We start from the raw sequence: 13,905 nt of genomic DNA, 5'->3' as shown, positions 1-13,905 counted from the left end.
GCAGAGACCAGAACTCAGAGCTCCAGTCAGGGATTTAAAGGATAGCACAAAAAGCACATTTACATGATTTTATAAACAAGTGACAATGAAGTATCATGGTTAATAAATAAACAGGAACACCTGGTAATATCAGAAACAAACTCAGGTTTCACTTTCATCAGAAGTACTACAACAAAAGAACCAAGATAAAGACACCTTACAACACCTCTGTGTCAAGTGCAGGGTGGGGACAAGCTCCCTTCATCAAGGGAGAGGTAGGGAAAGAAGTCCAGATCAACCTTAAGGTGACCACTCAATCAGGAGAAAGACACAGGGAGCTCACCTTTTCACCGTCAACACTGACACTGAGAACCCCGATGCTGACCTGCAGCCAGCGGTCAGCGGGGTTCAGGACACTGAGGTAAGTTTGTGAAGCAATGCCAACACAGCAAGCATGAGGAAACTTTAATTCCTCGGGCACACTTACTCTCCCTGGAAAGAGAAAAAGCAGAGTCAAAACCCAGGAAAGAGAAAAAGCAGAGTCAAAACCACACCCAACTTAATTAAAATAATAAAAGAACTCCAAGCTCAGAGCCTGAGACAGAACCAGAGAGACAAAGACAGTAGATTTACCTGAGTTTTTACATTTTTCTAGGGCTACTCAGGAGAAGGCAATAGCACCCCACTCCAGTACTCTTGCCTGGAAAATCCCATGGATGGAGGAGCCTGGTAGGCTGCATCCATGCGGTCGCTAAGAGTCGGGCACGACTGAGCGACTTCACTTTCACGCACTGGAGAAGGAAATGGCAACCCACTTCAGTGATCTTGCCTGGAGAATCCCAGGGACAGAGGAGCCTAGTGGGCTGCCGTCTATGGGGTAGCACAGAGTCGGATACGACTGAAGCGACTTAGCAGCAGCAGGGCTACTCAGGGACCCTTGCACAGAAATATGGTCATGTTCCAAATTCAGGATAAAGAAAAAAGCTCACATGAAATTCACTCTAATCATTACTTCCTTGAAACAAATCAGTTTCAAGGTCCTAATTGAGAAAATAATTCAACCTTTAAATAACAGCAACCAACAATAAGCAGCATCAGAGTAAAAGGGTCTTACCAAGTCCTGACACCACTGCTGAATCCCATGGCTCAATTCCACAGTCTGGATGGAGAGACTGCACAGGAAGCACTTTGGCTGCATTCAGAAGGTTCTGACTGAGGGTGTCAGAGTACAGGTTACAAAGGGAAGAGGAGGCCATCAACCCTGAGCCAATATCCTGTCCCAGGCAGAGGCCTGCAGTCACTGAGTGCTGGACATGCTCTCCCACAACGGCAGGGTGACAGCTTCCTGGGAGCCCACAGGAGAGCCCACAGGCGGTGGCACCACAGGCCCGGCAGCGAGGCAGGGTGGCACTGCTGGCTGCAGGCAGTGCCCCAGAGTGCGGCTGGGCACTCGGAGCCACGGGGAGGGGATAGTGCACTGAGACTGCAGGACCTGTGAGGGGCATGTGCTGCCTCATGGGTGCAGGGCCGCATCCCTCGGTGCTGGGGACAGAAGGGACAGACGTCCGGTAAGGACCCTGGCCACTGAATTCACTGTCAGTAGCTGATGTGTCTCTAGGAGTCACGTGCCCACCGTCGAGCACAGGTGCCTGGCGGGACACGGGGAGGCACGGTATGGCCAGTGTGGCTGGGTGGAGGCTGGATTCACTCCGCAGAGCTAGGCTGACCTGCTCCAGGTCACCACGGTCTGAGGTCAAACCCGTCGCACTGGTCTGTGACCGATCTTCACTCTTGGAGGAAGGCAGTCTACTGGAGCTAAAGTCCAGTTTTACATCTTCAGGTCTGCTGCTCAGAGAAGTCGTTTCAGTCACTTTTTCTGTGTCCAAGTTCTTCTGGATAATATACGATAATGCTCCTTTTCCTCTACTTTGAAATGGACTTTTTTCTCCTAACTTATCCGCAGCCGGCTCCTGAGCTGGAACTGGACTGGCCCGGATAATTGTGGTGCTCAACTCACTGGTGATATCACTCTATGTGACAGAAAATGTTCAGAAATTACCCACAGATAAAATGAATATTACAAATGCAAACCATGCTGATATACTCTCAAAGAGCAGAGATCTACATGACATCACGACTCTTAAAAAAAAACAACAGGCTATAAGGGTAGTAGTTTCTGTAGCCGTGAAAAGCAGGGTTAAGAGTTAGAAAATCTGCATTCATTGTTTTTTGGCAACCCGCTCCAGTATTCTTGCCTGGAGAATCCCATGGACAGAGGAGCCTGGCAGTCTACTAAACCACCACCACCACATTCCCTGTTTTTACCAATTACAGAACCAGAAACAAGTAGTTTTGTTTAGTAATTAAATGTCTCAAACGCCCAAATTTTACATCTACGACATCGTGGCCTGGCCTGCCTTCCTCTCACCACATATACAATTCAGTGTGGCCATGAATCAAATGCAGGTGTGTTCTGTGATTCCCTCTTCCCCACACCTGACTCCAGGTAGGCCTCATCGAGCTCCGCTGGACACGCTACCAGCTGAAGCTGTCCGTTACCTCCTGAAGCTCCCACACTGCACTTCACTGCACAGCGTGTCTTCGTGTACTCCACCAGACTGAGAGCTTTTTGAGGGCAGACACTAAATATGTGTACCTGCAGTGCCAACCCAGCACAAGTAGCTGTCTGAGCAAAATATGTGGGCATGCACGCACGCGCACTTACTTTAAAGGAAAAAGAGAAACCAAAATTAGTCAGCCCTGAATTCAAGTCTGAGTCTTATAGCAGTAAGACTTCAGAGATAAGTGTGAGTAAAGAAGTGACAGAAGTGCTTACCTTGCGGTCATCAAGGACACGACGTGAGGCCATGGAGGGACTAATGCTCTCCTGCTCAGACACGTACGTCAGCCTGCTGACACTGGCCTCTGGACACGTCAGCTGGGACAACTCCCTCTCACAGGGGCCCTTCTGTGGCTGAGCTGCTGAACCAAAAGACTCCAGGGCACACCTGGGAGAGAGAATACCTGTGTCTGGACTTGTCCACCCCTTCACTTAACATCATCTACATGGCAGAAAGCCCTTCCTGCTTGCCTACAACCCCATCAACCTTCACTTCTGTCTGTCCTAGTTGCCATATACAACTCAACCCTGGATTCATTCTTCTTACCCTTGATTACACCTTCTTACCCTTATCTAAATCTGTGAAGTATAGTCCCATTGAATGAAGTATCTGGTAAGCTACTAAAAAAAAAAGTCGTGGCAGTTTCATTAATAAATTCCATATAAAATCCCTTAACAGTGTTAGCTTTTCATTCAACAGTTAATGAAGACCTGATATAGACCAATAAACAGAGAACTCGGCAACTCCTGCCCCAAAGAGCAAAGCAAAAACAAGAATCTCGTGGATGAGTACACAGAAATGGGCAGAGCTGCACCATGGTGGGGAGATAAAGGGCCCAGCTCCTGGCTGATCATCAAGCAGGCACAACCAAACCCCTGTACTCAGGGGCTATACATCAAGAGATGAGTCCTGAGGAACATCACTATCACTACTAAAGCAGGGCATCTTATAGGAGAAGGAGGCTATGGCAGTTAGGGTACAGACATACAATAAAACACTGGGCAACTGTTTAAAATCATGCAGCTGAATACTACCAACTGGCTCAGAAAGATGTTCAGGATATATTAAGTTTAAAAAAAAAAGTAAGCAATAAATAGTAAGATCCCACATACACGTTCCACATTCCATCAATCCCCAGCACAGAGCCAGGCCAGCCTGACAGAGGAGGGACCAGGCTTCCTCTTGAGGAAGGGTAGGAGACACACTGGGTGGGAAACACCATCAAAGCTATCTTTGCAAACAGCTGCTGCACCCCTGCAAACTCCTCCACTTAGCTTCAAGTCCGTAATTAATTGGACTGAATTTTACTCCCCCCTCTTCTTTTTCCCCCACAAAGTCTGAATACTCAGGTGGGCAATGGATACAGAGAGAAAACCCTATTTTGAATTCTGGATTTTTACAAGGACCAAATCAAGACAGTACTGACCCAACACTAGTGAATCTCTAACCAATGCAAACAAAATACTAATCAACTTGCTTCAGGCCCACTTTAGCACTGAATCACACGCACCTGCGTGGGTTCTATATGCACATGCACACACATGTGCACAAACGCACACACAGTCATACTCACACAGACAACATGGGGTGGCAGGAAGAAGAGTTCTGGGTACTGTAGCGCTTGCTGAGTCTAGCTCCTCTGGTCAAAAGGAACAGAAGCACTGAGGCTTTTATTACCTCAAGCAATGAGAACTGAACTGTAAGAACACACAGAAATAAAAGGAGAGCAATTCAGGATGCCAGACTGGTGCCAGCCACACAGAGACTCAAGGCAGCAATGTTCCTGCCAGAAGGTGAGTGGACACTAAAGACCAGCAGCAGAAGTGCTGGCAAGCAGCATGGTCAGCAGACAACGCACTCTCACCAGAAAGATGTGGCTGCTCAACAGATCAATGTTCTGACCGACATTTCACCGTGAATGTTAAGAAACTTAATGAATATGAGTTGGAAGAACAAGAAAAAAAAGACTAAAAACACGAAAGCCATTTTACAGTAAAAAAGTACAAGCAGGATTTCAATAAAAAGAAATGAATACAAAATGAATGTTCATACTGGCAGCCATGAAAAGCATAGTTGGTACAGCAGAAAATCAGTAATGCTGAGTAAACACTTGAACGGCTAGGCTACTCCATGATACAAGGAGAATGCAGAGATATGAAGATGAGGAGAAAGAAACAGGTGGGGATGCCCCGAAAGGCAGTCCCAGCTCTGGGCATCTCAGGAGGAACAGGTCACAGGAAACAGGAAATGAACTCTCCTCAGGGGAGAAGAGTAAATGCAGCCATGAAATTAAAAGACGTCTGCTCCTTGGAAGAAAAGCTATGACCAATCTAGACAGCATATTAAAAAGCAGAGACATTACTTTGCCAACAAAGTTCTGCCTAGTCACTATAGTTTTTCCAGCAGTCATGTATAGATGTGAGAGTTGGTCCATAAAGAAAGCTGAGCGCCGAAGAACTGATGTTTTTGAACCGTGGTGTTGAAGAAGATTCCTGAGAGTCCCTTGGCCTGCAAGGAGATCAAATCAGTCCATCCTAAAGGAAATCAATCCTGAAAATTCATTGGAAGGACTGATGTTGAAGCTGAAGCTCCAATACTTTGGCCACCAGATGAGAAGAACTGACTCACTGGAAAAGACCCTGATACTGGGAAAGATTGAGGGCAGGAGAAGGGGACAGAGGATGAGATGGTTGGATGGTATCACTGACTCGATGGGACATGAGTTTGAGCAAGCTGCAGGAGTTGATGATGGACAGGGAAGCCTGGCATGTGGCAGTCCATGGGGTCGCAAAGAGTCACACACAACTGAGAAATGGAACTGAACTGAACAAAGGGAGAGACCACCATGCACAGGGAGCACCATCCAAGAAAAGCAACTACAAGACACAGACATGTACACTTACACTGATGACAGGAAAAGCACAGGCGCAACAGCAGGCAGATAAACTGGAGCCAGAAGTTCGGCCTTGGCAGGAAGGGCTGTCCTGCAGCAGAAAGGACAGGAGGACGTGGCATGCCCACCCGCAGAGCATGGCAGCAGCAAGGAGGACAAGTGACAGCAGAATGAACCTCAGAACCTGCTGTGACCACCTTCTTTCCCACCAAGCCTGCCATCTGGCCCTGGATGAGCGGTGGGGATGCAGGTGGCTGACCCTCAGAGAGGAGGAAGCTCACCAAACCCATGGCCACTTTAGAAAGGGCAACAATGCTGTTGTCAAAGTGTCTGACCACATGCCAAGTTCATGAGAAAATTTAGCATCTCCCTAAGGTATGTTTCCTACACTTAAAGAATGAGTGTATTTTCTTAGGCACACAAGATAAAAACAGGTGGGTCCAAGTGTAAGAGCAGCCAGCCCGGCATTTTGTCTCTGATCATGCAGTAAAGGGCACGGTGAAGGGAAAAAAATCATAATAAGTCTTTATATGGCACTTAGTTTTTATTAAATGCCTGTATATACAATTTAAAAATATAAAAACCATAGAAAATAAGATAATATTGGAAAATACACAGGAGTTAAGAAACAATAAAGAGAATACTGAAAGGAATCTAGAAAGCAGAAATGTGAAATGCAAACAAAATGAAAAAGAAATTAAGAAAGAAGTGTTACTATTGTGATGGAAAAGCTCTGTGTCTCGAACTGTGGAGGTGGTTACACACATTCACACCTGTGATAAAATGGCACAATTCTAGCCACACATCATGCCCAGTACAAGTTCCTGGTGGTGATTCCGTGCAAGAACTAGGGAAGCTGGGGAAGGACACAGGCTCTCTCTATACTAGCTTTGCAACTTCCTTTGGCTCTAACAAGTTCCTCAAAAAAGGGGGAAAAAAAAAAAAAAGGATTAAAGAGAAAATAAATGCAGAAGTCGAGCAAAATTTGGTCAGGACCAATATTTTAACAACTAAAATAATAATAATAATAATAAACCTTCCTGATAAAAGGAAGCTCGACTCCAAATACTAAAGGGGCACTGCATGACAAGGCGCTGCAAGGTGGCTGTGAAGTCAACACAGAGACACAGCCCAACGAAGTTACTAGACTCAAAAGATCTCATTAGGCTCGAAAGCATCTTTAGCATAAAGCTTACAAAAAAATCATGTCAATTGTGAGGCAAAAACTACTGCCATATAGAAAGTTTACTTTATTAAATGTAAGAATTCTTTCTTTGATGGCTTTATAAAAGATCTTTTATATGTTTCTTTAAGGAAAGATTTTAGTAAGCTGGAAATTTTACCTAAGCAGTGAAATTATCATGAATATTTGGTATTTTCAAACAAACTGAAATTACATTTGATATCCAAGTTTTACCTACTAAATGCTGCCCAAGCTGTTCCTGGATTTTATATATCTTGGGAAACAGTCTGGGTAAGCTGGAGCTAAGAATTCACAAGAGCAAAAAGTACAAGAGAGGAAAAACTTTCTAAAGACTAGAAACTGTACAATTCATGTCACAAAGGGCTATTCACTCTCTTTAATACATCCAGGGATCCAAGAAATGGAGACAAGAAAGACTAATAGTCCATGAAGGCAACAAACACAAATAAGTATTTGACATAAAACACAAAAAATGCTCATCATTTAAAGTTACACTGAAATAGTATTTTTTTCATCTATCAGACTGTTGACAATAAAAAGTTCAATAAGCGTTCTGTTGGTGAGGTTGTAGAAAAGCAGGCTCTTCCCTAAATTGCTGGTGGAAAACTAAACCAACACAACCTCTAGGGAGGGGTTGCACTGATTTAAATAGGAACATAAACAAATATACTCTTTGTCCCAACAATCATTTCTAAGAATTTATCCTGTAACACATCCACCTACACACCTATACATAAATACACATAGACACATCTGATAAAGCACTATATTTAAACTGTTCAAAGTTCCATGGAAACACACACATACATATATATGTGTAAACTTTTGAAGCAATGTTGACTTACATCATTTTTGAAAAATTAAAAAGTGTCTATAACTTGAAGATTAAGTTAATCTATAGACTGTGTTCAAACATGTAAAATATTAGCATTCTTATCCTAACCTTTGAAAAAGCACCTACCAAACTCATTAGTATTAAGAGCACAAACTAACACTGTTAAGATAAAAAAATAAATCCAAAATTAAGTTATTTAAAATGCTGATAAGAAACAGTGAATTGCATACCTTCATCACACACAGATATAAGAGCAAGTCAGTAAGATCCTTTTAGAAAACAGGTTGCCAATCTGGAAAGCCTGAAAATACTCTTATTCCTGACTTGGTAATTTTACTTCTGAGGAAATCAGTTACAACACAGAGAAAAATTTTATGAGGAAAGTTGTTATCTCAATATCATTAAAATGGCAAAAAAAAAAAAATCCAGCATCCCCAATATCTACCAAAAGCACCAAATAAACCATGACAGATCCATTATGCAGTTTATAACATTAATTTTCTTTTAAATTATTGTAAGTGAAAACAGCAGAGTATGAAAATTTGCAAAGAAATATGGCTTGAAAGAAACTCACAAAATATAATTGTTAGGTCTGAATGATGAACCTATAGTGACTAGTTTTCTTTACATTTCATTCCAATTTTCCTATACTGAGCATGTATTTTTATTACAAAAAAAAAAAAAAAATTAAGCACCTACCCTGATAAACTAGTTCCTGAAATTTCACTAGGAGAAGAATGACTCAGTGGAGAAGTGGAAGGTCTGAAGCTGTCCTCGCCGTTCTCCGAGCCTTGTCCACCGCGCTCAGGAGAGGGACTTTTCAAATCTATCAGAAAGATGTATTTTCCAATGAGGACACAGAAAAAAAAACAAAACAAAACATTCCATGCAATTTCTTGAGTGTGACCAATTACTGTGACACTTACCAACACGTTTAGGTGAGATTATTGAATGGTTTTCAAAAGCCACGTGCTTTTCACTGTTACTTGTCTCACCAATGCACTCATTTTGCCTCTGGTAGTCTCTACTCTCCTGTAGGCCTTTACACTCTTCTGACAGCCAGAGAGATGCTACTCTGGGGTTCCCAATGACGGAGCAACTATCAGAGGCTGGAATGGGTACGGAGGCAGCTTTTTCACCATCACCAGAATCTGGGGATTTATGGTCAATGGAATGTGTCTTCACATCAACTGCTGTACCCTCTCTCTCGCCCACATTTGTAAGAACTGAATTTGAAGAGCTAATTGTTCTCAACGATGCCTGATCCACGCTGTCTCCACTTTCACCATAAAAACCGGCTGCAGTGCCTACCTCTGGCTCCCTTACGCTTATGCTAGTAGCACCCAGGTCCACCACATGGATGTTGTGTGTAGTCCGCTCTTTGGACAAAGATAAATCCCAAATACCAGACACACCAGCTCTTGAAAAGTTGTCCAGCCCACCTTCATACTGACTAATGTCTGTTTTCTTAAGGTATCTCTCCATATCAAATGTGCTGGATCCATTACTTTTTTCCAGATCATTAGGTAAGAAATGAGACACAGCAGAATAGTGCCTTTGTTTACCATCCTCCTGACAAGTCTTCTCTCGGGTTTTATTTGAAAGTGCTTTGATCATGGTGGCAAGCTGGAGAGGGTCAGCGCTCACTGACGCTTCCGCGATGGCAGAAGCAATGGTGCTTATCCTCAGCACAGAGTCACTCTCGCTGGGCAGCTCATCTGTATGTCTCTGAGGTTTGCTGCTGACAAGGAAAGTGTCCTAGAGATCAGAAAGTTCACATCAGTTCCATGCACATGCACATATTAGTTTAATCTTTATTTGTAAGTGCTACATAAGATCTAACAGCAGCAAGAAATTAATAGTATACCAGTTGAATCTCCCAATGAAAAAAAACAGCTGCTATCAACTTTAACTGCAGAGTACTAGTTTACTTACAAGGTCCGATCATCAGCTGTTCAAAAAACATCTTCTGGAGTTAAACGCTAAAACTGAATCAGAGAGTAACTGTAAACCAAAAAAATTAAACTACTGAAACTGAGAAGCCATTGAGTCACAGTGATTCCAAGTATATTCTTGGTAATTTCAGTCAACTATTGGAATTATTTATAAGCAAGACAGAAACAAAAGCCATGGGTAAAACAATGAAATGGAACCAACAACAAAGCAATATAAACCTATTTAATATTTTTTTAAATACTAATTAAGACTTCAGCCTCCAGGAATAGTAATGCAAACCAACTCTGGCTGAGAGTAATCAGAACAACACAGCATGTTCAAAAACAATTCTGAGAAGGTACTAGACAGCTAAAAAAATGGAATGAAAAATTATGGGGCCAAAATCCAAAAGAAGAGAGAATCCCAGAGGGGTGAGCCCAGTCCTGGGGATGCTATTACTCAGGGTCTCTGCTGCTTCAAGAGGGGTCTACATCAGGAAGCTTATGAAGCTAAGAAAATAATTTTTAAAAAAGAAGCTCAGAAAAGTGGCTCTTAAGGGAGTAAGAGTACAAAAATCAGGTTCAGAGTCTGACAATGATAAGGGAGAGGTGGTGATCACAGTGAACATCCACACTTTAGGACAAGACCACAGAGGGCTACACTCGAGGAGTAAAGGTGGCTTAGCTCTGAACAGCTCGATCCCAGGAACCAAATTAAAGCAACCTAAAACTGCTGGGGTTCCTCACTCAGAAGCAAGTAAAAATCCTGTCTGGAAGGTATCTCCCATGGACTCAAATATTTCACCAACTTTTCCTTTAAAAATCTACTCACAGTGCTCCAAGGTAATGCGTCCCACATTCCAGAAAAAGAGAACTGCAGAATGCAGACAATGGACTCTGAGTCTAAAACACATCTAAAACATCAAATCTAACAAAACCTAAAACATACTTAAGGAAATAAAAAGTAACATTAAGGGACTTCCCTGTGGTCCAGTGGCTACATTCCCAGGGCAGGGGGCCCATGCTTGATCCCTGGTTGGGGAACTAGATCCTGTGTGCTGCAACTAAAAAGATCCCATGTGCCATAACCAAATACATACATACATATTTAAGAAAAACAACAATGACACTGACAACTCAACAGAAGACGAGAAATTATCAAGAAAGAACTAAATGTAAATTCTATAATTAAAAAACACAATAACAAATCAAGAACCCAAAGGACAGGTTTCACAACTTAGACACAACTGAAAAAAGAATCAGACTTGGAAGAGAAGTCTGAAAAAAATAATTCAGAATGCAAGAGAAAGTAACAGAAAACACAACAGAACAGAAAAAATATAAAAGAAAAAAATACTCAAAGTTTAACATACTTGTTAACAAACATACACCAAACAAAAACACGTTTCAAGGATAAAGGTAAAATAAAGATATCTTCAGACTGACAAAACAGAGTATTCATTACCAGTAGTCCCTCACAAAACAAAATTGTAAGGGTATTCTTCAGGCAAAAGAAAATTAATCTTAAATGGAAGGTCAGAGATACACATTGGTTGTATGTAATAATAGTAATCACCATCAACATCATCATAACCTCTTATGGGGTTTACAAAGAGAAATAAATATAAACAACAGGCAATTATAAGACTGGAATAAAGTAAACTGAATGTTTTATGATACTTTTAATGTTAAGGAAGAGATAGGGAAAACCAAAAAACCCCAACATGGACATGAATTTGAGCAAACTCTGGGAGACAGTGGATAGGGAAGCCTCATGTGCTACAGTCCATGGGGTCACAAAGAGTTGGACGTGACTTAGTGACTTGAACAAAACAATAAGAAAATAGCCAACATACTTTTATTATAAAACTACACTATTTAACAGTGTCATACTGATATAAGAAAGATTTCAAATATCCATCAACAGTAGAGTAGATATATCGATGGCAGAATATTCATAGTAGAATACTATACAGCAATGAAAATTATCTACTATACTTATTATAGTTGAATCTTACAAACGTAAGTGAAAAAAAAAAGAAAAAATATATGCTACATACATGATTTCTTACATATAAAGTTCAAAAAGAGATGAACAGGTGACAGTGTTAGAGGTCAGACAGGAGGAAGCAGTCTTCAGAAGAGACAAAAACATGGCTCCTGGGCTGCTGACAATGTTCTCTTTCCTGACCTTGGGTGTACATGGGTATATAAGTTTTGATAACTCACTAAGTTTATGTTTTATAAACTCTTTTGTACATTTACTATACACTGATAATTTTTAAATGATACTTGTAATAAAATTGAGTAAAAAAAAAAGTTATGCATTTTTACATGTGACCTTATCTTGATCTTGTAAAGAATTATGAGAACATGGGTTTTAGCTCTCCCTCATGAAAGGCTTAAAATACCTCTGCTTTTCCTTTATTGGCAGTTAATGTCACATCATTTTCATCCACTTGTGAAATACTCTCCAGTTCTTCAGCCTGAAGTGTAACTGATCCTTCACTTAGCTGTGCCTTTAAATCTCCTGTAGAAAATATATAATACTCAATTTACATCCATAAACTATGTCACAGAGACAATCCATGCAATGAAGTGTGAGGTGAAAGTCGCCCAGTCATGTCCGACTCTTTGCAACCCCGTGGACTATACAGTCCATGGAATTCTCCAGACCAGAATACTGGAGTGGGTTGCTTTTCCCTTCTCCAGGGGATCCTCCCAACCAATAGATGGAACCCAGGTCTCCCACATTGCAAGCAGATTCTTTACCAGCTGAGCCACAAGGGAAGCCCAATCCATGGGTAATGACCACTAAATGTAATTGACAAGGAAGAAATCTTTATATACCAAATATCAGTCAGCCTCATAAAAACTGTTTAAATTTTCTTTGTCCTACAGTCACTAGGACAAAGAACCATATCATTGTTCATTTAGCTGGATTCTTCAAAGTCTAAATTTTGAAGAAGATTGTGGATTTTAATCTCTTCCTTGCAAAATACTGACAACTTCATTTAATACTTTCCACTTTGAAACATTTCATGAATATGCAAGTTGAATTTAAAAATGAGTAACTCTTTATAATAACAGAAAGTCAATACTATATACAGCCTCTTTATCCCACCACCCCACCCCACTCCCCAGCCTCTGGAATATAAGCTCTTTAAGGACTAAAGCACATTTTATACCATTTCATAATATAATACACTAGGCATTATATTAGCAAAAAGCAGCTGTATGATAATTGTATATTAATCATGGAAGTCTGGCTTTTAATTCTCAGAGATATTTATCATATTTACACTACCACGGCCCAAATCTGAAAACTCTTCTTTTAAAGTCTACCTAAATAATACATATAGTAAGTTATAATTCATTAACTCAGTAGTTTAACATGCCAAAATTAAGCCAGTCGATCACCTGAACAAATTATATTCCATTCACTTTTGTTTTTAACAGAAGGATTTAGGTGAATTTTGGCTGAGTTGTTTCAGCTTTAAACTGAAAAGGCAATGTGAAGTTGTATAAAAATCAAATCGGTAACTAATACTCAAAAAATTCAAATACTTTCTTCCTCATAAGAACATGATCACACAACCAATAATTTACAGGTTAAATGAAAAGTTTACTAAAAATTTCATTTAATCCATTACCTGAAAAAAGACCATGGTTAAGATCAGCCACTTCTTTTCCCAAATTACTTCTTGATAGGTCTGATTTTCTTATTAGGGCAATAGGTTCTCTTTTCTCTGGTGATCTAATAAAATAACCAAACGATGGCTACAAAATAAATATGTGAATTATTTTATGTTCAACTCCTCTGAGAAATCCTAGACTATTTTATCCTAATACTTGTAACCTAGTTAAATGGATTTCAACAAAGTAATTCTGATTTTCCATTTAAATGTAAGTTGCTAGAAATGAACATTACAAGTCTAGACAGGACATTTCCTTACTGCTAGCTATCTGTAATTATCAGAATGAATACTGCCAAATAATTTGCCCTTACTAAGAAATCCAAATGAAAACAACCCAGAAACGACACTGTTCCCTTGGCAATTATTATTGAGCACCTACTATCTGTTAGTCACTGTTAGTAATCATCAGTGACATATCAGTAAGAAAAAAGATAAAATTTTCTGCCTTCCTGGAACTTATAGTACTTAGAAGGGTATTTTATTTTACACAATAAATAGGTCCCTGAAAACCTGTATTAAGATTAGGCATGTTCCTACTGCCTTGGATGAGCACTCAGAAGGTCTGCGTTCAAGGACCTTGCTCAGGGGCAGGGAATTCCTCATCCAGCTTCTTTCCAGAGCTCTCACAGAACAGACCTGAAATGCAAATTCACTAAAGGCACTCAATTTTCAACTGATCTTCACTTGGGGATATCTTCCTTTGATCCAGCAACTTGAACCAAGCAACATTTCACAACTAAC

General features: G+C 40.8%; 1 protein-coding gene across 13 annotated transcripts in view; it reads right to left on the bottom strand.

Annotated features, from left to right (window-relative positions):
* SEH1L (SEH1 like nucleoporin) overlaps window positions 1-13,905 on the bottom strand; it is a 96,867-nt gene that overhangs the window by 40,377 nt on the left and 42,585 nt on the right. For 12 of the 13 annotated variants that reach the window (XR_009492660.1, XM_059880767.1, XM_059880769.1 and 9 more), the window contains 7 exons: window positions 13,120-13,246; window positions 11,878-11,996; window positions 8,459-9,290; window positions 8,232-8,358; window positions 2,816-2,987; window positions 1,094-2,009; window positions 323-471 (listed from right to left, as the gene is read on the bottom strand). Coding sequence is in view for 12 of the 13 variants with exons in the window: in XM_059880767.1 (XP_059736750.1) it covers window positions 323-471; window positions 1,094-2,009; window positions 2,816-2,987; window positions 8,232-8,358; window positions 8,459-9,290; window positions 11,878-11,996; window positions 13,120-13,246 (2,442 nt within the window). In the remaining variant the exon portion in view is untranslated. Of the gene's footprint in view, window positions 1-322; window positions 472-1,093; window positions 2,010-2,815; window positions 2,988-8,231; window positions 8,359-8,458; window positions 9,291-11,877; window positions 11,997-13,119; window positions 13,247-13,905 lie in introns of those variants that run through there. The other variant, XM_059880777.1, reaches the window with a different exon arrangement.

Source organism: Bos taurus, chromosome 24, assembly GCF_002263795.3.
Source record: "Bos taurus isolate L1 Dominette 01449 registration number 42190680 breed Hereford chromosome 24, ARS-UCD2.0, whole genome shotgun sequence".
NCBI classification, from domain to species: Eukaryota; Metazoa; Chordata; class Mammalia; order Artiodactyla; family Bovidae; genus Bos; species Bos taurus.
The sequence above is the reverse complement of the archived record's forward strand: the minus strand, read 5'-3'. Positions and strand labels throughout refer to the sequence as shown.